We start from the raw sequence: 26,732 nt of genomic DNA, 5'->3' as shown, positions 1-26,732 counted from the left end.
AGTAGTATTTCACACCTATTAACACTCTGTTGCTGGTCATACTAAAAGCAATCGTATTTTCAATTCAAGCCAGTTGTTCTACAAATCTGTGGCAGTATTTGTTGTTATCTATCATTAGTTACATGTTTTCATTATACACATTTTTTAGAGCAAAATGCTTTTTAAACAAGCAATAACACACACACAAAGGCAAAATTCTCAATTCCACCACCCTATAGGGCTTGGTATTGCTTTGTTCCCTACCATTTTAACATTAAGGTCTGTAAAGATGTCTCTGTGTGTTGTAAAATGCAAAGGATGTGCAATCTGCAGGGAGAATTTCACACGTCCACGAGATCACTTCTTTCTCCCTGAGGGAAAACGCTGCTGCAAACGGCACTCATCTCTCTTGCTATGTTCAGTTCATTCTCCCTCACCAAATACAGGAGTCCACTGGGGAAGGGAAAATACTCTGCAAAAGGTCAATTCATCTGCAGTTACTAGACCAATGAAGATGTATGACCCTACGCAAAACAAGTTAAAAAGACAATGCTAGGTGCTAATTATCTATGAAAAGAATCTATAATTTGTAAATCTAAATAATTTAAAGTCTGACATTGTATTGCAAATTAAAACTACCCTTTTTTCCCCGTGGCCAACCAGCAACCCTATCACAACGGCCCTAGGATAATTAAAGTCTTATAGAGTAGCTCAGGCTAATTCTTGATGAAGTCTTCAGTATCAATAAAAGCAACCCGACGCAAATTTCTCCAAACATACCCAATTTCAGTGAGAAAGGAGAGGGAAAAGAGGATGGAGGGGCATCGAGAGTAATGGAAAAGTGATCCCTAACAGGCAGACTAAAGGACCAGCTGGTGAGATGAGCCAAAGGAGAGCACAACTTAAAGACTCTCTCAGGGACAGGAAGACAAAAAAAGAAGTAAGTATTGGAGCGCAATTGGCAAGAGATTAAGAAGGATGAAACTGAGGATGAGTTGAAGATGAGGAGACTCTCAGAAACGGTCAAAAGATGGTCCTCCGTATGAGAGATATAAGCGTTGTTTGGTGAAAACAGGATTGATGTATCTTACACGGAGAATCATGTTACTGTATCATCGTCACCTCATTTTGCTGCCTGTTCTTACTGTGTCATGTCTGAAGTAGGGCTGTAAATACTTAGAGATAGGTCCTGTTAGTGGGTATTAGAATACAGCAAAATTGCAAGAGTGAGTGGAAAGGCGGGTGAAAGGGCATAGTATGCTTGATAAATATTCAGGTGAAAAAATACCCCCAGAGTAAGACAATGTATAGCCAAATGAGGATAAGGTTTTACTGAAGCAGAAGCATATGACAGAGTATTGCAGGAGCTGATATATATGTAAGTCTATGTCAAGGACCCTGAAAAACTAAGTGTGAAAAAAAAAAAAAAAGAAAAAAGACAAAAAAAGGGGTAGTTGAAGCCAGATGCCAGTAAAAGATAGAGCCAAAGGCAGATGGCAAGAGAGATATTCCAGAAAAGACACTGAGGTCATGGAAGAGTTTCTTGTAAGATAAAAGACAGCTGCAAAGATCAGACAGACGTGTGTGCATGCATGCAAAGTAGCAGTTTTAAGTAGTGAACTTTACAAATTTCAGAGGAGATTTGGTGAGTGATCAGCATAGATAACACAGAATCTCAGTTAGCAAAGAGAAAAATGGAGGAAGTTTGTGTTGTTCCTCTTTTTTCTCTACCAGTGATTAGCAGTATGGCAGAGGGGAACTGGGGAGGTGGATGCATGTTGGCCAGAAAACGGAAGATATGTTTAATGGGATGAATTTGAAAGGGCTGACCTAGTAGGAGAACTTGACTTAAAGGCAGTGACCACTGAATCAGTAGAGAAATAGAAGGCAGTTGGAGAAAGAGGGACAATAAGAGCAGCAGGGTCAAAGAAATTGATGGATTGGGAGCTTAACAAGAGCTGAAAGATGAAGCGGTTAGTGATTTGTGGAGGAATGATTTATGTGCACACAGAGCAAGGATCAGCGTATTAGAGTCAGTATCTAAGAGACAGAATCAAAACCAGGACTTAGTAAAAACTCACTACGGTCTGCTAAAGCTGAGACAGTAGCTGGTGCTTTGACATGAAAGAAGCGACAAGGAAGAAGGGACAGTGAGACAGAAAACAGGCAGGAAGTTTCACCTTAAACCAGCAAAGGCTTTACAGCGTAGCTGAAGAACCACAGCAGATTTCTGTAATATGGTTAGGGTTGTAATTACATTGGCAGCCAAGATGTAAAACATTTCCCTGGATTCCTACTCTGAAATATGCCCCCTAAGAGCTAAGGGCCATGTCCTTTCTGAGCTCCTAAGCAGTGGGCTTACAGTGCTTTGGCACTGGATTCTTGTTACTCACAGTAGCATGGTAGGGAAATACCACTGAAATAAGTTGTGTTGTTACATCCACTTCTGTTTTACAGGAGACGTCTCTCTGTAAGAAGACGATCTGGCCTCATTTCAAATAAATGCAATAAATGCATAATGCATGTACTTGTCTGTTGTAAAACTCTGACATTCACCGTTCCCCATTTCCTCATTGTCATAAGAAAATTATTGCCCAGTCCTATAAAACTGTGCTAATAATGTTAAACAACAAACTCATAAGGCAAGTTTTTTCTGACAGAGGAGATAGAAACTGGATGTATCGACAAACTTCTAAGGACAGATTGGAACTCTAGTTGTAAAAACACTGCTTCTGTACCAAAGACTGTGTACCAAATGCCACAGGATTTTGTAATGAGAGAAAATGTAATCCCGTTTCAAAGTACAGAATTACACATCTTCTAGTAATTATATCGCAGGATTTTAAATGACAGCTGCTAAATATATTGTCGTTGGTATTTACATACAGTGCTTGGAAGTTAGCATAGAGATGAAATTAATCTTTTTTTCCTCAGTGTTGAAGGAGCCCTGCATAGGTTCTGCTATTCCTTAAAATAAGTTACTATATCCAGCAACCAACATGCACTTTTTAACTGAAACAAAATTGAATGAACGATTGTGGTGTGAATGGTTTGGTGGGTGAGGACATAAACAATTCAGTTTTAAGAATCCAGTTAACTCTAAACAGAAGTCTCAGAAGGAACTTTTTTTTTTGCATAACTAATACATACCATAAAGCTTTCACATAGGTTTTGATAAGACTCACAATAATTGTCACTGTTGCTTAAAATGGAGAAACTTGAGTGTTGAATGCAAATATTTTCTTGTTCATGAGTACATGTTAACTTTTAGTTACCTGAGGATGTTTTAAGTATATTTACCAGGTAATAACTGAAGTACATTCAGGTGGTAGATAATCTTTGTGATCTAAAGAACTCAGATATACCAAATTGCATGTTAATAGACTCCATTTTGAATGCGGCAACTGGAAAAGACCATCTCAGTTATATTTATTACATGTAAAGAGAATTACTACCTGTGTAAAGAAAGTATAAGATATTTGTTTAAATTATTAAACCAAAAGAGCTCAAAGAATAACAGTAACTGAACTTTGCAATTCTCTTAATATTAGCCACTCTAGTTTACATCATGACAGATGTAATCGGATCATAAGTCAGGTAGGACCAAATTGCTTTATTTGCAGTAATACAAGTATTAAAATGAATGTCAAATAATTGTTCCCTTGAAAAACAGTGTAGTGTTTGTTACAGGTATAACACTTGGTGTCTTCTGATACTTCAAATAACAAATTATGTCCTGAAGACTTGTTCCTTCAGAAATGCTAAACGTAATTAATCCCGGTAATTGAACTAAAAACATCTGCTTAATAAAATTAACAGCTTTAGTTAGACCTAAATGAAAATTCATATAATTTTTCCATTTGAATAGCAGTGGTTTAACTTAAAAGTAATTAACTACATATTAGAAATCTACTCTTCCGATTTTCTTTGAATATAGCTTGTTTGAAGAAGTCATACCACATTCTAATGGTTGATAACACAGTTCTACTAAAACCCAAAAGTAACTAAATAGTTAATATTATGCTGAATGTGAACAGAAATTGGATTTTAAATTAAAGACCTTTATACAGTTGACAGTTATATTTCAAATTTTCATAAGTCTACCTAAAAAAGTTTTCTTTCTCTAATACTGTGCAGAAATCTGTGAGCACAGCTATGCCCTTTTCTTCTGCTGAAACATAGTTACTGAACAGTCATTTAGTTGAAAATGATCAGATTTAATAATACTGTCTGATTCTCAATGTTGATTGCTCTGGAAGAACAAGATTAAAAACTTGTAAGTGTGAAATCTAGCTGTCTGAAAGCGAAAAAAAATGGACTCCTTACAGGGAAAATATGTGTAATGTAGTCAGTTTAACTGATCACTTTAAATATTTAAATGTGTGGCAGATTTATATCCTGTACCTAAAAATATATCCAAACTACACTGTCAAGCCATTTCTCAGATTGCATACTTCTATGTGCTCTATTCCTCTATTGTACTCCTAACTGTGATGTTAATTATCAAGTAAAGGCATGATAATATGAAACTCTTGTTGAAAACCTACACCCTGCACAAGTACTCCTTTTATCCTGAAACAGTACTGGCATTGGTGTGGCTGAAGTATTTTGCATTACAGGCAGAACATTGAAAAACGTAACAGCAAAATGATCAAATGACTGAATTCAGAGCTTATGGAACATACGGAAAAACTATAAACACGCACTTCATTTGGCCTTTTCTGCTTATTGCTAGATTACTCAACTTAAATAATGTTTATTTCAATTGCCTACTTTTATTTGGTGCCTTTTAGAGGACTGAAAAGGGATGCCCACCAAATTTTGGGTATGGCCAGAAAATTACATGTCTGCATGCAAAAATGCCTATTAGCCTATTCAAACTGGCCCACTGTTTTTGCAGGAAAAGGACTTCGCTGATGCAGAGAGTGCTCTTTCTGAAAATCTCAAAGTTACAACAAGATAGATATTATTTTAAGCTTTACATTTTCACTCGAGTTTCTTGAAAAAATGTGATCAAAAGTATTCGTTCATTGTGAAGCAAGTAATAAATCCTGAACTACTGGCTTACTCATGTATTCCCACAAGAAAGCCTGCAGGAAGAAGTAAAGATATCACAGGAAACTTTTCCTGCTAAGAATATTCTGGCTTTTTGCCACCAAAAGAGGACAGGGCATTATTTTTGGGACAGAATCTGAATTCTGCTGGACAGGACATGGGCTTACAAGAGCTAGGTGACAGGAAAGGCTTCATGTCTACATAGGAGATTTGAACTAAGAGAGGAAAAGAGATGATGGAGAGGAGGAAGAAATTATATACTTTCCTCTTAGTCTTAACTCACATAAATTTTTGTTTTGCTGTCAGAACCTCATCCTCTCTTAATGGTGGAGAAAATGTGCTGGGAGATGATGAAGGAAGCAAAGTAGTATCATTGTATATGTTGACATAAGGATAGGCAGAAAAGTGATATATGTTCCTGGGTTGCAGTCTTAGCCAATCTATGGTGGTGTAAAAGTGACATTTTGTAACAAGTCTAATGATGTCTATTATACAGTATTTTTTCTCCATCAAAACCATTTTATATGTAATTCACACTTTCTTCCATTGCTAGTCTAAAATACATGACTGACTCAGGTGAAGATTCTAAAAGCACCAAAGTCTCATTTTAGACAACATCAAGATTATTTAAAAATCTGAAACTAACACCTTTAAAAAGATCTTAAATCGTCTAAGTGTATAGAACAAGGTATTCAGTAGCATTTATGAATAAACTTTCACTGATCTTTAAGACAAGACCTCATCCTTCCAACACTTTTTAAAATGATACTGTTAGGTGCCTAATCAATTAGGCGCTTTGAAAACAGGAGTTGTTGGAGTCACATAACCAATTTCTTAGCTGTCACTCTGAATGTTTTGCTTTTACAACATAATCATTGAAAGCTTAACTTATTTTGCATGGTTTGAATCCTAATGTGATTATAAAGTAAAGTGACTTTTCTGCAAATATTAAAAGCTTAAGATTGAAAATCTTAAATTTTAATTAATAATTTTCAGTAACTGTAAATACAACTTGTCCTATTAAAAGGTGGTCTTTTTTTTTAAATAATTACAAGGTGTCTCTACCATTCTGATAGTATTGCTTTGATGCAGTTATTATTATGGTAACAGCATTCTGTGTGAGGTGGCTGAAACTTTCGTTATTGTGCAGCTTGTAAGTAAAGTTTTCTTGCATTTTACTAAACATCCTTCCTCTGTAAACAATTAGAAAGCTAAACAAGTCAGTCCAATCCCTTAAAGCAGTGATTCTAAATCTTTTTCTTCCACATCTTTTACAATGTATTTTTGAGTTCCTTCTGAACAGAGGATATTATAACTTTTGGAGAGAAGAGACAAGGCACACAATGTTTTCTGGACAACATGCCACCGGGAGCAACTATGAGACAAAGGAGAGACTCAGCTGGAAGGTAGTGGTCAAGCAGTGAAGAGGACTAATGGGACAAAGGGACAAAGCAGCACAGAAAGCTGGATGACAGGGAGCCAGAGATCCTATCGCAGGAGTTTCTGCTGAGCACATGAGACTCAGCAGGATAAAACTTACTGTTCACAAAAGACTGTATTCCTTCCAGTCCCTGCCATCTCCAGCCCCAAAACCAATATTCAGTTGTCCCTGTTCTGCTCTCCTGCCACTATGTCATCTTCAGGGTACTTTCTAAACCCTCAAGAAAGATGATCAGGCCTCTCACTTTGAGCACCTCGGTCTCAGAGCAATGTAAAAAAGTACTCTTCACAGAACACAAAATCTTACCTCAACAATATCCGAATTCGTTCGACTCTCATGCGGCTCATTGTACTCGGTATATTTCAGCAACACTTTGTCCATATCAGTGCTGGCATACTGGAACAGTTTGTTGGTGCTGTTGAAGATGATCAGAGCAATCTCACAGTCACACAGAACACTCAGCTCATAAGCCTTCTTCATTAACCCAAATTTCCTCTTCGTAAATGTCACCTGGAAAAACAGAAAAAAGGTCTGTCAAAATCCCCAAGCTTGTCTTTGCAGTCCTCCTTCTTTTTTTTTGAAACATAACGTGTGACTGCTGTAGCCTTCGAATCGAACACGTTCAGGAGGCAAATGCATACAAATAAATAGAGTTCCAAAATAGAATATAAGTATGTGTGTGTGTTATGTGAGGAAATATAACTAAAAACTTGAGGTACAGGTAAAGAGCACAGCACATATTTGTTAAGTAGCGCTATGAAATGTTGATACTCCATCTTTCTCTGTAACTTTTAAATTCATGTACTCTTTGTACTGCAGACATCTTTCCCATCAATATTTTAAAACTGCACCTCTGATACGCAGTTGTAAATAGTTTGAACATGTGGAAACAATTTTTATTTTTGATAGTGATTGACTTTGATTCCATGCCCCCCAACTCCTGCTAGAATTTTAGTGGAAGAAATTATTTCATACAGCATTTGTGTGAAATAGATATATTGTTTGTATAAACACACTCATAATAGTTTTGAAGAAACATCTAGTGTTAAAAATTCAAACACTGATGTGAGAAATGAGAAATATAAAGCATGAATGAAGAACAAACACTAGCTGGCCAGCAACAAATACCACCTTTGAAACAAGGTCTTTTCCAAACACAGATGTAGCATACTTTATTTCATTTCAAATTAGATGCTTAGAGATATGAACTGGCATTTTTTAGTACAAAGGACTTTGGGTCATATTATGTAGGAAAAAATAAGGACATGCTTATAAGTTCTCAGTAGGCCAGCTAATGCCCTGACATCATGCAAAACCTAGACAGCATAAAAAATATTGCTACTTTGTACAAACCCATAATTTTCCACAGGGACTGTTTTGACAACGAAAGACTCACACATCAAATAATTTTTTTTGCCTTTCCTTTTCTGCGCTAGCTTATACATTCCAGCAAGACATGTGACAGAATAAGAAACTATCATGAGATGTTTAAGCTAATTGTATGGTTGAATTTTCCTCCTTCTTTTTCTTCATATATGTGATTTCCATTAAGTATGACTGATTTTTTTTTCTCTAATAATTTTCAGTGACAAACGACCCTAATGCAAGTCAATGCTAACTGCGACCCCAGACTACCTTAAAATCCCAGCACGTCAGGCCATGGAAAACGTGATCTTTAAGTATTGCTAATCCCTATTTGCTAGCCCATCTCAGAAAGATGAAGCTCTGTGCCAATACTATGAACATTTATTCTCCCAAATGTATACTGAATGTTATTCCTCTTATTGTCATTTCAATCTCTTTAGCCTTTGTCAACATGCTGTTAAGAAAAGATGGATTGCCATTAAATACAATTATTCAAGCATTTAAAAGACACACTTTCCACAGCACCGGTCTCAAGTATGTATAACTGATAGTATGTTCTTTCTAAATTTGTCTGCTTCAATGGCTTTTGATATTTGGAACGAATAACGAGATAGGTAACAAAACTTCATTCAAATTCTGAAAAAAACCCTAGTCTTTGAAATACTCCTTAAATATTTTCTCCAATTACATAAAATCGCAATGCATTTGTTGAAACAAATATATATAAAAGCATGTTCTAGAAAAAGCAAAACATACAGAAAATAAAATGTACTAACTCAACATGTTTTTCTGCATCCAAAATGCCTTTCAATCAGCTTTTTGACCACAGTGCTGTAGGTGGAGTGTCTCTGTACAGTATGGTTTCTGTTGCACAGAAACCTCAGAATTTAGCAAGTTACCGCTTCTTACCATCAAAGTACACTCCAGTACAGAAATATCTTTAAAGCCACTGTTTGTGTTTACTGTTAGGTGCTCCTGACCATTTAGAATAACCACACGGCTGTGCTGCATAGCACATCATACTTATTTCATAATAGTTATCACCAGAATGACACTGGTTAGAGTTCCTTTTTGTGGAAAGTGAAAAAAAGAACAAATCGGCTAGATTTTTTTTTCCTTTCTTTAAAATATAATCTAAATTGTTCTGAATTTGATTTGTTTTTAACTCCTTTCTAACATTTTCTAAATCTTTCAGATAATGCTCTCTGCCACTGCTGATAAATGCAATAAAAAAATTTGTATCTAGTCCCGTTTCTATGGTGATCTGGAATATCAGTTTTCTTTTTAAATATGCCATTCATTGTGGCTTATCTTTACATATATATTACAATATTTGTGTAAATTTATCATGCTTTTACAACAGTTTATAGTAGGGGTGAACTTGTATTTTCAAATGTATAGTGAAAGGTCAGTAACTTCAGGAAAGATTAAGAATACTCTTCAAGCCATTTAAAACCAATGATGTTTATTCGAACTTTCTTCTATGTGGCTACATAAGGAAGATGAACATGCTCCTCTTCTATATGTTAAAATATTTTTGTAGGCAATATAAGTGGACTGCATCTTTATTACTTAACTTATTTTGGGTCTCAATTTGTTAACCATTTATTATGTTAATCGCACTCACCCAAACTAAAAGTATCTAATAAATATTGTCTAGGATAACAGATAGTATTCTAGTATTGCAGAAATTTTACTGAGTGGTAAAATTAGCATCAATTATTTGAAACACTTGATCTCTTTTATCTAGGTGGAAGGCAGTGTGCAACCTACACTTAAGAAGCTTTGACTATACTTGAACTAACTCAGTGGTGATAATGAACGAGATGCACACAAGCTGCATGGACACAGGCTTTTGAGTGGCTGCAGCTACAGTACCACAAAATCCAGGTGGTCACATAGCTTTATTGTCATATACGGCATTCAAAGGTCTCAGTCATGATAGCGTCATACAGCAGCAATGTCATTTTGTCATTTGCCATAAAGAATACTAGCAAGACTGAAAAAACCCACACGTACAGTGAGACAATCCATCAACATATTTGAAAAAGGACAACGAAAAAAGTGCACGCATTTCAATATCTATTTAATATTGAACTTTTTTTTTTTAGCAGCAAGAATCAAATCACTACATTTTCTTTCCTGACTATATTAGTCAAGATACGATTAATTATCACTGCTGTCCAAAACCACTGCTAATTTGTAGGTGTTTTTCAGTTCACATTTTTTTTCCTTTTTTTAGGATAATGACAGGCAATTTAGGAAGTCCTTCTCTTTTTCGAATATAATATTTTATAATGACAGTGTGAGAATTAGGGAGAATGAAAGTGGAGTTGAGGGAGCAAGTGAAACAGCTAAGAGGCCAGCATTCAGCTGTCTTTAAAACCCTTTTAAACATGTGTATATTAAACACAAGGTTTGAAACACTGACACTGTTTCTAATACTGTTATAAGGAGCTTTTATGCATAGTTTCATACGTATCGCAAAAAGAGCAATGATGTGAGGAGACTACTTCTGAAACACACGGAAAAATAGTAAAATTCCACCCCTTCATATTAATTGAAAACCCACCAGTCTATTACTATTTGTCTTAGCACTATCCTTATTTTACTTATTTCAAAGTCATTTTTAAAAATTTAAGAGCCAAACTTCCCTTGTAACAGAAATGGTCGTACTGAGAAGGTATGTCACTAAAGCCTGCAGCATTCTTGTATATGGAGAAGCACAAATGTTGAGGACTTTATAGGCCGTGAGTAAATCAGATGCTGCTTTCAAGTATTGAAAAAACTAAAAAAAATCCCAACAGTGAAACAGCCAGCTTCCAACTTCCTTGGTATAAATCAAGGTGAGATTTATGCATTTTGAATGAAATTCTGACTAAAGGTGAAACACACTGTATGTGCTAAAGGAAAGGCATTGACAAAAGAGGATTATTAAAGGGACGTTCTTCCACTTCAACTCTGGCTCTTCACTACCATGGAAACATCTCTCAACTAGCTCTTCATGCATAAAGCTGCAACAGTCTTCTGAAAGACGGTTCACGGACTCATCAGTGCAATGTCTGTGAGGCTGTAGACAGCCTGAACTCAAGTGTGCGTATCACACACTGAGATATGCTCCTTCTAGAGGGTAGTTTGGACCAGAGCAGACTTTCTTGTTTAACCACTAGTAGGTAAAACCTACTCAAACTAAATAAACTAGAAGGTAATGTTGCTTGGTTGCAAGTATAAATTCTTTCACATGCTGAAATTTAAATTTCAGTGTGTGTGTGTAAATGGTAATAGTGGCCACTGGTAATAGTCTTTACTTAGCTAAATTTGTAACAACAATTCTGTGTTTCTTACAGATCTTAATATATCAGTGGAGGAACAGAAGAAGCCACAAATACTTCCATTTAATGAACACGGCCTTCAGGACACATTATTTATCTTTGTCCCAATGTAGTGTTTGTTTCTGTCTGTATTTTTTGGTGAGAGTTGGTTTGGGATTTATTTTATCTTCGTTTCTAATTCAGGTCCTTCTAATACTCACACATTCAGAGAGGCTGAGCCACAACAGCACTCCATATTTGTCACTAACTGTCACAGCATATGTGCTAATATTTTATGTTTTGAAAGCAGCAGTCCTGTGATCTTTCAAGCAATTCAGTGCAGCCAGTGGCAAAATATCAGTGTTTCCCTTACTTCTTCCTATCTTGATTGTAAAGATATACAGCTGATGACATAGAAAAATGAGATAAACAGGGAATTTGCAAAGAATTTTTCCCATATGCATTTCGTGCCATTAAACATGTATGAGTGACTACTGAAAATCAGAGGCCACTGATACACAGAGTATCTGACATAGACACTGCCTGGCCAAGAAGAAATATTGTTCTGTTTGCTCTTACTTCATCCGGAATGTGCAAATTTCTGACACAGGGACTAGAGCAAGCATGGTATATGATGTATGTGACAAATAGGAGGCACTACACGGCAATCTACATAACTTCAAACATCATAAAGTCAAGTTGGCCATGTGTAAAACAAGGGGCTCTTGACTAAAATGTCACTTTCAGGCACTTAATCCTGTCATATGTTGAAACCCCAAATAACTACTCGAGAGGCAAAAGCTCTTGTCATATTCTCTCTTCCCCTTCCTCCTTTTGGATTTTTGTTTAGATCTGTTTGTCATATGAAGAGGCCTGGCTGCAACAATCTTTACGGTAACCCTCAGAGGGACTGGGAAGCAGCACCATTGCAGGATTCACTCTAGACAAACCTTCCTTTATGCAATAGCTCGGCATATTAAATGAAAGACTCTTTAAAGAGCAGTGAAGGACCTTCAGCAGCCTGCTTCCATCTTCTTACAACCCTCCAGCATAACTTACAGGGATGAGACAGCAGTGATTTATGCTGGTAAAAGAGCTATTGTCCCAGAAAGCCTCAAGCGTATTGAGCTACTACTTGCTGAATAGTCCAGATAAAGAGGAGTTCTAAGCAGGATGCCCTAAAATTATAGCTATAATAAATAAAATGTTCATGATTAATCTGTACAAAAAGGAAGGTTTTGTACTTGTGTGTTATGCCCCATTTTTAGTATATAAGTACATAAATAACAGATCAAATACTTTAAAAAGTGATATTATTCAGTCTGCCCAAATTCGACACATGTTGGTGGATCTCATACTAAATTTTTCTTTGAAAGTAAAAACAGGAGGAATAATTGGGAGACACATTAATTAACAGACGATAGAGCAACCCAGAGATTAGTAGGTTAGGCAGTATCAATATGCTTCCCACTTTAAGTTACAAATTAAGATCTAAAAACAGACAGGGATGCAAGAATAATAATGGTTTATCTCTGAGGCTTCATTTCCTTTTGTTCTATTAGAGAGATACGATTAAGTACATTATATAGAGATGTACAGATATGTATGTAGTTTAGGCAAAAAACATCATCTCTATTAAAACCACAGTAGCTAATACAATATACAAGAAAGCCAACTTCTTTTCTTTGGTATGCTATCACTAGTTCTGGAAGGTACAAATAGATGTTTAGGGTAAAAAACATGTTTACTAGTTCTGTGCTGCTAAAATGTTCATAAGGTAAAGGTCAAAGAATATTTCATTCCCTGCTGAGCAAATGGTCAGGAAGCACATTTGTCTGCATTTCCTGTCATAACAGGAAGAGTGTAACTTCTTCCTCTCCACAATGGCTTCAGTTCTGCTTCCCACCTCCAGCTTTTTCTCCCCCAGGGCTTTTCAAACCATTCCTTGCAAGACAGCAAGGCTGTGCCTGTGTCTGCACTGGTTTTCACCTCTGCTGTGTTGGCAGATGTCTCATTCACTACTGAACTCTCTTAGGTTTGTTGCTCACACTTCAAATTAAAAGTAATTTGACCTAAATATTTACCTTATGCTAATTCACTCTAAATTATGCTCAGAACATACATTTGTAATACAAGCACACTTAACCTTAAATATAATACATTCTAGAAATTCACAGTTCAGTTCAGCAGCTCTCTTAAAACTTTACTTCTCAGGTAGTCCAGCACAACGTGAAAAGTGCTGCCAGAGTTGTACAGATCGCTATAATTTAGGAGTCATGAAAACTTGGGGTGTATTCTTTGCTTACAGAAACCTAACTTTACCTCTGAAAAAAAGAGGCCTGACTGTAATGCTATATTCCAAGTCTCATTGTGTGGTTAATGTGAACAAGAGAAGGAATTCAAATATGTAAAAGAAAAAAAGCATGTGATGTTTAAGACAGAGGTTCATTGAACAGAATGATGCTTAGTTGCATAGTTAAGCAGTTATGTTTTCATATGAAAACATTTCCCTGGGGGCAAAAATCATAATATCTCAGATCTTGGATAAAATGAAGACACACCATGAAGGAAGACTGAAAATATCTGGAAATTGGTAGAAAAAAGTTTCCTATCTAAGTTGTGCTCATGTTAACACTAATATGCAAAGCTCTTCTCTCTTTCTACAGGGGAGTTTCTGATTCAGCCGATTGTGTCTTACTCTTTCCTTTTAAATAGAGCTGAAACACAGATAAAAATAGATACATGAGGCTGAAATTAGTTTTGAAACTAGCATTAGGTATCAAAGTCAGTAGAACAAATCTAGGTCTTCCTGCAAACGGTCATTTCCCTCCAGGATATTCTTCCCCTGGTCCATAACCTCACTTTACTTATCTGCTTTAATTTGTTCTCTATTGAGCTGATAACTGCAGTAAGTCTTGGTTTATAGCTTTGCAGATTTGCTGGAATCAAAGAATGATAAAAAGTCTATGCATGAAAAAGTTAAACAGCAAGTGTTTGTTACTGTTGTAGCCCATAGAATTACACGGGCATGGTACTATAAAAAGAGTGTCTTACTATTTAAGCACCTTAATGTTGAAGTATACACTTCCTGTGGTATATTTAATAACGCTTAACCTCCCAGCAGTTCATTACAAATTGAAAGAAATGTTTTAAACAGTATGCAGAATCATTAGCTAAGCTCAACTCAGTTTTAACTGCGAATCTGACAACAGCATGCTTCGCAAGCAGGAAAAGAATTGCAGAACTAATGAGCATGATAATCAGAGGGATAAAAAATGGTGGATCACCACACAAGACCTGATATTTCTTGATACTAACTAGAGAAACCAGTGGATTAAAAGCAAGAGGGTGTTCCAGACCCAGTATCAGAATGTCATTGGGTCAATATGCTCTCTTTCCTGGGTCAATGTACCTCTGAATTTAGCTCACAGACCATGGATTTAATGAGATATTTTGTAAGTGACCTTGTATAACAGTAATACAATATCATTTATGTCATTACACCTATTTATTTCAGGCCTAGGCAGCCCTGCCTGGGCTGTTGCAAAGACAGTTTCAGGTGATCCCAGTCTACAACAAACCACAAAAAGCCCTCATTAAAACTAACAAAATATTTCAAACTGATGAAAAACAAATAGGAAAAATACAGGGACTGTTCTGAGGCAAATGAATGCAACTTTTCCTTCAAGTGCTGACCATAACATAACTAGTTGAATTGTTTTTGTCAAGAAAATACATGAAAATAAAGTTCAACCATGTTTTTGCAAATACTTGTCCTCTTTTTTTTTTTTTTTTTTTAAAAAAAAAAACAACCCAGAATTCTTGTCAGCAGCCTTCTCCAATCTGCCAGATGCCTATTTCTGCACAAAGAACTTGTAGCAGTCAGGAGCTTCCAACATTAGATGTCAGTGCTAATATTTTTGGCTATCAGTTCTGTCGGTGGTGCAACTAATATCATGCATGTTGTCTACTCGAACAGGCTGTTGACAAGGCTACCACAATCTCTTGAGCCTGAGCAACACTACCAGAGAGTCATTCCACATTTATGAAGACTATATTATCCAGTGGCGCAATAAAAAGAAAGTCTCTGGTCACATTGGCTGCTTATAACAGGATTCTCTTGAGAGTTTAATATCGTGATGGTAACTAAACTACACATTATAAATACATAATACCTAATAAACTACACATAAATAAATACACATTTACTGTAGCCTGGCAGTTGTTCATACTCATCTCCCTGTGGCTAAAGCAGAGTGAAAGGGAATTTTTCAGATGGGCTTTTCTGAAACTTTCACAACTGAAGAGAATTTGTGACCACTCACAGAAGATTCAAGCATCCTTACCACCTTTGTCACCATGCTGTAACTATGAGGGCTTGGAAAATACAGCCAACTGGCAGCCCACATGAAACAACATTAAATTAATGGCTCCTCCTAGTTAAAAGTCTGAATTCAGCACTCACTGCAATCAGTGACAGAGCTCTTACGCAGTTCAGGGTAAAAGGACTGGGCCTCTAATGTCTAGGTTGCCGTAGTTTTCCTTTAACTTAGCCCAAAATGCCAAAGTTTCAAATAGTTTTCGGGAAAGTGCAGATCATATTCCCAGTATGCCCATTTCTATGAGATTTGCAGCCAGACATCTGACTCTGGACAATTTCAACTTACATTTATTACCAGTATGGTCACTAAAGTACACAAATCCAACCAACTAGACTTGCTCAGAAGAAATCCTTTTGAAGGGAGGTCAGCACTATTTTTGTCCTTCCCAATCCACTCATACAAGTACTTTGAACAGCAGGGAAGTCTCCTACCATAGTAGACAGTACAGTAGGTGAAAGCAGCTATTACACTGATAGAACAAGTACTTCATTTAATGGTTAACGTAAAAAGCTAGTCAGGACACTGAGCAAATGAGTGGAAAAGCAAGGACAGAAATCACCTTCCACAGGTTGTAACAACTTACAGCCTTTTGCAAAAATTCTGTTATCCAGATTCACCCTTGCACTGGGCAAGGGTAGAAGAATTAAACTATTCCTATATCCCCTCATTTGATACGTGTTCCATTTATTTTTCCCTGCATATGCTGTCCTGCAGAGAATTTACGTGCTTGAAAACAGCTGAGGATGCACTATCCATATATATCATATTCTCATCTAACATGCCTTGTATCATGAAACCATGCTGAGTTTGAATATAAGCAACGATAAAGAAGTTTCAAGTCAACAGATTTGCTGCTGTACTTGCAGATATCTTTTGGTAAGGTAGTAAGAAAGAAAAGAAAACAGTATTCATCCATATCACGGTAAATGGAGCTAAAAATACTCCGTGGAACTGTGCTTCAGCTAGTATCTTAATTTTATTAATTAAAAACTTTTAACCTTTTTTTTTCCCAGTGCAAACTTTTAATCTTTTCTATGCATTCAAATACATTTATGTCATCAATAAAAAAAAAAAAGGAATATAAACCAGTTACTATTTTAAGATTACTGGAAGTGTGTAAGTTAGAAAACAAATCAACTGATGCAGCTTCCTTGAAGCAGCAATAGGTCATGGAATACATTATATTTTAAGAAACAGTAAGGCTTCTGAAAGAATACATCTCATACAAATGGTTAACAGATCAATCAGCTATCAGTGAAAATCCAGTTATGCTTAGCAATATATATGTCACTACAACTAAAAAGCCTGATCCCACAGTCCAAATGGAAATCTTTTCATTGGCTTCACTGAGCTTTAAATCAGGGAGCTGATTGCAAAGAGGATAAAACCAGTAGAAACACTTTCTAAATTATGCTTCAATATATTAGTAGAAATGAGAAGTAAAATCAAGCCTATTATACTACATGGAGGGTAACGTAAACCTATACCTTCAGCCTCACAGTGACTGATCGACATGATGGATATGATCAAATGCCAGCAAGATAAACACTTTCCGCACTAACATTACAGTTGTTAGTATTCCAGTGTTATAGTTTTATTCATAATTATTAGTTCTGAAAGCTGGTGCTAGAAGTCTCAAAACTCTACTGCAAATGACTTGAAAAACTGGCTGTCTTAATTTTTTAAACTAAGTTTAGCCTCTTGAAAGAAATCTCTGACAAAACTGGGGATTAAGTTCTCTATAAATGCTGTATTTGTGTAAGCAAGTTGATACTGAAGCTACTGTATAAATTAATGTTACTAATGGCAAAATTTTGTAATGTCATTTACAAAATAATTCAGGTTTGCTTCAAAAGGAAACCATGGTAGTACGGGAAAATTCTAAACAACTAGTGTCTTAATGTTTAATAATAAATTCAGTTCACTATTTCAAATCCAATTTCAGTTCCAAACTATAAACCAACTGAAATAAATACAGTGATGGTTTTATATTGATAGAATTATTTATTTTTGGCTTGGCCCACAGTAACAGGCAACCTTTAGGGAAAAATAAATATAATTTTGTTTTTATACATGATTTTCTGCCATGGAGAACACAAGTGATAATAACACTACAAAATTTTAAAATTCTTGGAAATCATATTTAAAGATTATAATTTGTTGTTATGCCTAAGATGAGTGTGTTATGGCTTTATAAAGCCCTTGAAGATTAACAACATAACTTCTTAAAAAACATCCTGAATATAAGAAGACATTTATAGATCAAATTAATAGAACTAACATATTAATAGTCACTCAGTATCAAGTTCTTAAAAAACAGCTACTGAAGACTACTGGTAAATTGCAGCCACACGTACGAAGAACACTAATCACAACGTCAAATAATTTTATGGAGAGTTTCTCACACTTGTGCAACTTTAGTTTCAACAAAACATCCATCCGCTTACATTAAATGTAAACAGTAGCAGCTTTTCACTGATTTTATTTTAAGATGCCAATTGCTGAATATTATTTTTCTGAAAACAGGAAAGCAGTTTGCCTAATTTATCACCATATTTTAACTAGCAGAGATAGCGTTGATAATACGTGACAGCTACTCAGCCATTTTATCTAAAGCAGTCATAGTAATTAATTAACCAGTCCTGCTGGACCCATTTAGCCATAGCATCAGTCACGGAGAATTTGTTTCGTAACTACAACATGCCAATATTATTGTATGTGGGTTTTAGGTTGCATTAGTCCATTCAAATTCTTTTTGAAATTCAGATGGAAAAAGCTGAGATTTATGAAGTAGCGTCATTTTTATATGAAGGAGGTAAAAATAAAAACACTGCAAACATGTATAAACATGAATGATTTGGATCCATGGATTTAAATGCAAGTCCTCCTGCAAATAAACTGATATTATAACAGTTCACAAAATACAGTACTAAAAGCCTGTATGCTGTAACAACTTGCAGATGTGCTTAACCATGTATATTACACACTGAAGTCAAAGCGTGTGCAGAAGGGGCCCAAAGTAGAGCATACGCATCAGTCTTTGTAGAATCAAGGCCTCCAGTAATAAATTCCTAAGTATGCATGTTACTAAACTTGAAAAAACTGTGTGTGAGGTTTCTGGTTGTTTCCTAAAGTACTTTTTCTTTGATAGCCTCCCATACATTGTGTATATGTATACATATACGTGGGTACATCTATATCTACACAAAGTTACCAACTTTTTAATCACTTATGAGAATAAGTCACCTTAGAAATATAATATGATGTCCAAATACGGTATTTTTGCTACTCACCTGTCTGTTACGTTCATCCATAATCCTTGTAATCTGAATCTTTTTTCTCCCCATAGTCCCCGTTTTTTTTTCTCTCCTTCTTCCTTAAAATTATGTATTTTTCCCTTCTCTTTTCTTCCTCTTTCCCGTTTCCTCAAAACAAACCTCCTTCTTCAGCACTTGCACTACTCAGTTCACAGTCCCCTGCATCCGTTCCTGCTAAACACAGAAAGGAAATCCAATGTTATTAAAAAATTGACAACCAGAAGAAAGTTACTATATGGAGCTGACCAAGCATCCTCATTATAATTTAGTGTACATGTAGATGACAATAAAAATTTATTGCATCTGTAAAATAAGCAATGTATAGAGAAATAATAATTTAATTCAAAGCCTTTTTGTGAATAAACCTGCCAAAATATCGAGAAATGAATAAAAGGACTGAAATACACGTTGCCAAAACTTTAACGGAATTAAGTGTCTCTAGGTTTAAATATCACTCACTGCTCTAATATGAAAAATTACCTAAATCAGAGAGTTAATGAACCTTTCTGTACCTATGTATGCTAAGTAGGCCAGCTAATTCATTTCTGAAGGGAAAACAATCTTGTGTTTTGACAGCAGAGGTGATAATGTCCCTCATTATGCAAATAGGATGGACCTTTATTAAAGTGTTACTTGATATATGAAGGATGTCAGCGACTTTAAATCCAAAATTTTTAACCTTATTCTTTAAGAATATAGAGTAGTGCAAGTATTACTCAAGATACTCGAAGAAAACGGTAGTGCATTTTCCCTCGTTTCATTTCAATGCAAATTCTAAAACATTCTGACGAATGATTTATAACTAGCAAACACATATATCTTTCCTTATAAAAATTCTTGCACCAAAAGACAAGCTATATAGCACATAATAATAGGGACAGATGATAATTTTAAAATATTTTGAAAAATATTTTCACAGTTTTAGTATGCACTGATACAAGCTTCCTTAACTTTATGATATCGGTTCTATCGCAAAAGGAAGGACAGTTAGATGCAATATATAAAATACATAACACAGTACACATTCCATATTTCACAAAATGTCATAAATCACAAAATTAGTATGATACACGAAGTATTTTTAGCAATAAAAGACTTGATAGAAAGAGAAGAAAATACAGAAATTATATTCAGTCTACTATAAAGGTAAAAGACGCAATTTCTTTCCCTTTTTAACCTTCATCTACTGTATTTTTATATTTACATATTTTGAACAGAACAGCAGAGAGTTCTTTTAACTATAGAAGAGAAAAAAAATTTGAACAAGATTAATTTTAAATTATTTTTCTTGTGTTTATGCTAGATCCATAACGTATTAGAAATATTGCCTTGGAAATAAAAATTTACTAACTTTAAACCAGAGGCTGGTGTTCCTTTATTTTAAACTCGTAGTGTCGAAGCCAACCTGATAAATTCTCACAATATGTTACGTAACACTAAGCCGATGTCCTGGCCATTTAATCCATTATTTGGCTCTGATTCAAAGCTACTGAGGTAGAAAAGCTAGACCTCACTCATTCTGATCTTCAATTCTCTCTTGATTTTCTTTGCATACATTAAACTTTAAGCTGCTCAAGTGTTTTACCACTCTAAGAAAAAGATAAGTTAGGAAATAAGCAGTCAGGGTGAGTCTTCCAACTAGCCACTATGATATAATTAATCTGCTGGGCAAAACAAATTTTAAAGTATAATACTTATTACCTTTCTGTACATGAATGCCTTTTTATATTATTTGCTAGGCATACTTGTATATGCCTGAATCATTACCATAATGCAGAACATGGAACAATTCATATTGCCAATATAATAAAGTGTAAAGGCTGCAAAAATTCTTTGCTGCTTTTACTTGTTTGAAAACAGTTCAACTTCTCACTGCTTAAAAAGGCACAAAGGCGCTTGATCGTATTATTTACAATAAAAAACAGAAGTCCAAAACTTTGAAAGAAATTAAATTGATTAAATGTATTTCTAAAACTTTTTTTCCAAACAGAGCTAGGAGACAGTCTTATCTGATACTCAGTGTTGACAAACAAACCCAGTCTACTTTTAGAAACAGTTTTAAATTTGCTCGGACTGGGTTTCTTTCCTGTTTTTCCTACAGTCTTACCTCCGACACAAAGAGCAAGTTAGAGTGGTGTTTCCCATGCACATGCAGGACCCAAAGGAGTCTAACAGGCTTTCTCTGTCACAGTAAGCCAATACGCTAATCCACAGCAAATGCATATGGAACAATTTCCTTTCCTTTCATTCAGCTGAAGCCAGTGGCACTATCGGCTTACAGCACTACGCCTGCCAAAGCCCTTATTCACTGCAAGGTGGAAGGTCAGAGTGGACAGATTAGAGCAGCGGTGACAGGTTAGCAAGGATGAGAGCTGCTCTGCAGATCAAGATGCTGATGCTGAGCGAGATCAGAACAATCACTGAATACTGAGAAAATCTACCGGGAAGGACAAAAATCTTAGTGGAGGAGCAATATGTTGAGTCCCTCCCCCCCACACATCAGTTCCACATTTAAGAAAAGTCTTCAAACAACAAAAGCTTTTATAGATGGTTTAAGGTCAGAACACTTAAAATGCCTATGATCTGCATAAAATTATCTTAAAGTAATTCACGCCACACTTGGTGAGCAGAATTTTGCTCTTCGTTACATCTAGTAATCCACTAAGTACATTAGTTTTATTTTAGGAGGAAAAATAGATGTGTAGGAAAATAAAGCTGAAGGGAAGGAAGGATGATCTGATTATTAAATATTATCATACGATCTGAGAGAACCTGAAGGAGAAGACAGAATGTATTAGGTCATGTGTATCCAACGTACAGTTTGCAAAGAAACATAGTTTTGCTTCAACAGGCAGTGGGTTGAGTTTTCTTGCATTGACGAAAAAAATCTCTCTCCCGTTTGCTTTTTGCTTTCTAGTCTAATTTCAAATAAAAGCTTTTCAGTTTTTCTAACAAATTTATTTCCTTTTCAAAAAAAATTTCTGCCATTTTTACTGCTACTAGAAACAAATTGGAAGTGCTGTGGTATTCTCTATATCTGTCTTACTTTTTCACACGCATATACGTATCAACGCATACTGCTTCATGTGCTATTCTTACTATGTGTTTGCCTATAGGTCTATTAATTTAATTAGTATATACATTTGCACATGTACATATCTAAAGCAGATGCTGGATTGATTCCAAATCAATTAGATACAGGTGAGTAAATCAAGACATCTGATTCAAGTGCTATAACCTTCAAAGGCCGGTGACTTCCTAATCAAACAGAATGTAAAGAACTCTGGAGACCAACAAATCCCCACGGCTGCTTTAGGAATCACCAGTGTTCTCAATATTTTTTGAAGTTCTTGCAGGATTAAAGGTTACATATTAAGTATTTAAATTTCCTGTTAACTGATAAATTGTATTTTCCTAACACTAACAAAGCACACTAGCTAGAAACGTTGAAGGTACTAGAAAACTGAAATAGCACCGCAGGCTTTCATTATCCAAGAGAATCTAAAAAGGAACTTGAAATAGTTCCAGAAGCTTTGTTGAAGTAAGTCTCCACATAAAAGAAACCTTCCAACTTAATGACATGGTTACATGCAAACAAATTGCACTTAAAGAAGCACATAGTTACATGCTATGGTGGTACAGTCTTCAGCATTTTTTCTTTCTGCAAACCCAAACAGAAAAAAAAAAAATAATCAGACTGCTTACAAAAAGAGGAACTTCATTTTTGGCGGGCTTCTGTTCACTATATGATTTGGCAGAGGCAGCGGTGGCTGACAGAAGATTGATCTGAACCTTGAGAAGGGAAAAGCGCTAAAGGACAACGCAGCAGATGACTTGGCCGCTCCTGTCTCTCCTTCGTACATTCACGCACAGACACACGGCGCGCGCACACACACACACATGCACAGCCACTATCCCTTCTCTGCAACACAGAAGAATCTTGATAGAATGGCAGGAAACACGCACAGAGCGGTCAGGGAAGGATATGATGTCAGCAACCACGAACAATAAAAGGTGTAAAGGTGCTTCCTTCCCTAAACTGTTCCAGAAGTGCAAAATGGGAACCAAAACTCTCCACTTCCTTCTCCGAGCAGAACTGTCTGAATCTGCTCTGCTGCAACACCCCAGACAGAGTTTTCTTTGAACAGTCACACCAGGGGAAATAAGGAGTATCAAAACAGGAGAGTCAAAATATTTAATTTATAAACAAGAAGGCAGCCAGAGAAAAACTAAGTTCAAGTGTGCTAGAGTTTAGCATTTTCATGGTTGCTTTACAAAAGAAACAAGCTTGCCATAAAGATGTCCCTGTTCCATTAAGCAGCTTGCATTCTAAGTGCATTGATTAAGTTAAAACTAAAGAACCAAACCTTTTTTTTTCTTTATTGTCCTGATGTAAGGAAGCAAACAAAAAAATGCTGTCCCTATTCTCTTACCGTTCTTATCTCAATAAAAGTAACTTCAAAGATCTATGAAATCTTTTTATGCGAGTCTTCTATTTACTCAAAAGAGTTTGGAACCGGGTTCTAAATAAAAATCTAAATGTACTGAGTAAGAATACATCAGCTACTTTTCTGATGAAAAATTAGCTGCAAAAACTGCAACACAACCATGAAAATCCGGAGCGGGGAACACATATTCAAATAAAATGGTCACTGAAATGTTTTTTGTAAAAGCCCCAGCTGACTATGTTCCATATACAGACAAAGACAGTCACTCAGTGAAGAAACAGCTGGGCATACTGCACCAAATAAAGACACTGGTCACGTTGGGTGTGTCACCTTGCTCTGGAAAAAGTTGAAAGAAATACAGAAAAGGGTGAAAGTAATGATCATATCTCGTGTTGTCCGACTGAGATCAGCTGACATAAAAGACAGAAGTGGTCCTTCCCATTCAATGTGGTTTGGTTGCATGGTCATTACAGAAGACACAGTCTGGGCCATTGACAGAAAGGTTATGATAAAATTATATATGTCATCACCACGGCAATACATCGGTAAAGCTGAAATGGCATGATCTACAGTATGGTTATCCAGGCAGAAAGGCATGCAACAAATGAATCTGAGTCATCTTAAAGTCTGAAACATCTGTCCACAACACCCTGATTTAGAAATTAAACATAACCTACATTTATGTGTTTTGATCTTATGGCCAGGCTGCCACATGAAAAGATTGGAAGGGAGTTAATTCTGATCTACTAAATTTAACTCGCAAGAGATCACGAATTTTGCTACAGGAAGTATAAAACAAACATTTAAGCCATAATGGATATAACATAACAGATGAAATACTAGAGACTAGTAAAGAGAGAGTATGTCAAACTGAAGAAGTCTGTACATGAAGAAAATATTTGTAATCTTTAACTACCAAAGCTTATTTATTTTTTAATTTATCTAACCTGATTCCTGATTTATGGCATGAGTTTAATTTATAACAGAGAAGAATTCCAGGCCAATGAAGTTCTGCATCGAAGCAGGAGTAAAATCTTCATAAACTTTCACACTGTAAAATAATTCCCTATATTTAAGTTGTTAATTAAAAGTTTTAGAGAAAACTTAAATAATTTATTCTGAATTCATATTTTGCTAATTTTACTGCTGATTTTGATAGCATCAGCTGAATTTGTAAGATTGTCTATTCCAACTGATACTCCATTTATGCATTTATTTATTTGTGAAATATAGCAGAATCTGTTTATTTTTAAGTCTGAGCTTCAGGAGATACACTTATTTGCTTTTCACATTTCTATTTGAACATATTCCTATTACACTGACAATATAGCAAAGAATTGCAGAAAATTCCCCTCTTTCAGGCAAGTTACTGTCCTATTTATAATCAATATCATTATTTGTATGCCTAGCAGGAAGAGGAAAGAGAATATCAAGCATCATTAATTTTTTGGAGTTTGGAGTTCAACACTTCTGAAAACTAGTTGTAAGAATACTTCCTCTCCCTCGAATCAGACAACTGTGCTCACTGTAGGTTAGGACTCAAATACAGCGCCAACTTATCTCACAGAGCAAGAACTTATGCAACGTGGGTGGCAGAGTTTCACTTGCTTTTGTTTTGCAAAGCTCCCCTGAAAAGTTTTTGTAGGCAAACTTAGCATCATTGCCAAAATAGTGGAGAAGATGGTACTTCCTAATAGTAGCCCTACTGCACTACGCCAAAGACTTTGCTTTTCAAAAGACTGAGTTATCCAGATGCTGAATATCCAGTCTGTAGCCACCTATCAATTTAAGCTGATCCGTGCCCATATGAAAAGGAAAGGAGTGACTTCAGCTTACCTTCCAGAGGATGTGCTGAGAGTCATCCACCAGGCACAGTGAAGGAGGGTTTTCTGAATAGTACTTACATGCTATACCAAACCTGGACATGCTGATAAAGATCCATGATAGGAGGCCAAAGGCCTTCCAAGTGATTGTGGCATTTGCCACAGATGGTGAGTCATACCTTGCAGCGGTGCACCAAAAGAGGAAGCAACCACCAGCAATCTAGATGAAAACTGATTGCCTGCAGCCCAGTGAGAAGAGATATGTGGCTGCTACGCTTGATGAAGAAAGGAAGACTCGGCTAATTTACCACATTTTTGAAGAATAGATGAAGAATATTTGATTTGTAAAGCAAAGGATGCAGACACTAATGCATATTTTAAGGAAAGAAATTAAGTGAAATGCTAGTGCACTAAAAAACGTATCCATGAGAAGCTGATTTTAAATCTACAATGACTAGCATGTAGTATTTTAGTGTCTACCCATCACCTAGTTGAAAAAAGTGGAAAGCAAATAGTTCAAAGGAAAATTTTACAGGTTCATGATTAGGTTCATGATATGCCTTTGGCAGCTAGACAGACATAATGGGAGTCTGACCAATCAATATGGAATACTATCCTTGAAGTTCTTGGGAGACTGGCTCAAGCGTAACAGTGTATTGAGTCAGAAAAGCTAATAATACAAGGGAAAAAATAAAGGACTGAAAACTGAATCACCTAATTAGTCTGAAATGGAGACAGTGACTAGGAATGGGAACCTGTCTGAAAATGGAGTAGGGAAACTGGACTGTTGCAATTTCAGCTAGGAGTCTTGATAGTTCAGAGCTAATAAATCGATTGGATTGCATTATAGTTAATATATGTGTGATAAATATCAGGAAAGGTGTTTTATAAATTCACTCTGTCATTTAATGGGCTGGAGGGGAAGAAGAAGAATAATTTCAGTGGTCAACAGAGCATGATTTAGCAACTTGTGTGTTGAGAAGATGTCTTGGAACTACTGTGATCTTGGTCTACCTATATTTAAAGACATCTTTCATGCCAGGTAAGATACTGACGCTTACAGTTTGGGACCAGTCTTATACACAAATACAAAGGACTTAGGAGAGTGTTGGCTTATTACGGGAAAAGTCTGAGATCTCTAGAGCTAAGTCATTGCACCACCTGAAAGCAGTCTCTGGCTGTGGTTAGATCTAGATTTACAGATTTGTTACTAGCGCTTGTATGTGAGGAAGTCCGTGGTGAGGAACACAAATCCCCACAATGGCTTTTAAGAATCAGAAGACAATTCCAGGTATTACTGGAAAAAGCTATGTACTGCAATATCCAATCACAGTCTGAACCTGGGCACAAGTGCGTGGTAAAGCCAATACCAGTGGCAGACAATTTTAGATTCTCTGCTACTGAAGAAAGTAAGGATTGATTCTCAAAAGGATTCCTTAATTCTTTGTTAACAGAAAGGATTTTTGATTACTTTCTGCTTATAATTTGCTGAATTGCAGAAATACAAGGAAGCTTGGTACATGCGTTCAGACAAGAGAGTTGGAGACGGCAGTGTTGGAACTACGGTCAGTGATCAGTCTTGAGGCAATAGACAGAGCAGATGAAGAAGAG

General features: G+C 36.0%; 1 protein-coding gene across 2 annotated transcripts in view; it reads right to left on the bottom strand.

The window, feature by feature from the left end:
* Nucleotides 1–26,732, bottom strand: part of MEF2C (myocyte enhancer factor 2C) — a 123,547-nt gene that overhangs the window by 56,661 nt on the left and 40,154 nt on the right. For both annotated transcript variants that reach the window (XM_086629812.1, XM_086629813.1), the window contains exons 2-3: nt 18,827–19,024; nt 6,782–6,985 (exon numbers count right to left, since the gene is read on the bottom strand). In XM_086629812.1, the coding sequence (XP_086485938.1) occupies nt 6,782–6,985; nt 18,827–18,880 (258 nt within the window). In that variant the 5' untranslated portion in view covers nt 18,881–19,024. The remainder of the gene's footprint in view (nt 1–6,781; nt 6,986–18,826; nt 19,025–26,732) is intronic.

This window comes from Tauraco erythrolophus, chromosome Z, assembly GCF_009769465.1.
Source record: "Tauraco erythrolophus isolate bTauEry1 chromosome Z, bTauEry1.pri, whole genome shotgun sequence".
NCBI lineage: Eukaryota > Metazoa > Chordata > Aves > Musophagiformes > Musophagidae > Tauraco > Tauraco erythrolophus.
Note: the sequence above shows the minus strand (reverse complement) of the source record. Positions and strands in the feature narration are given on the sequence as shown.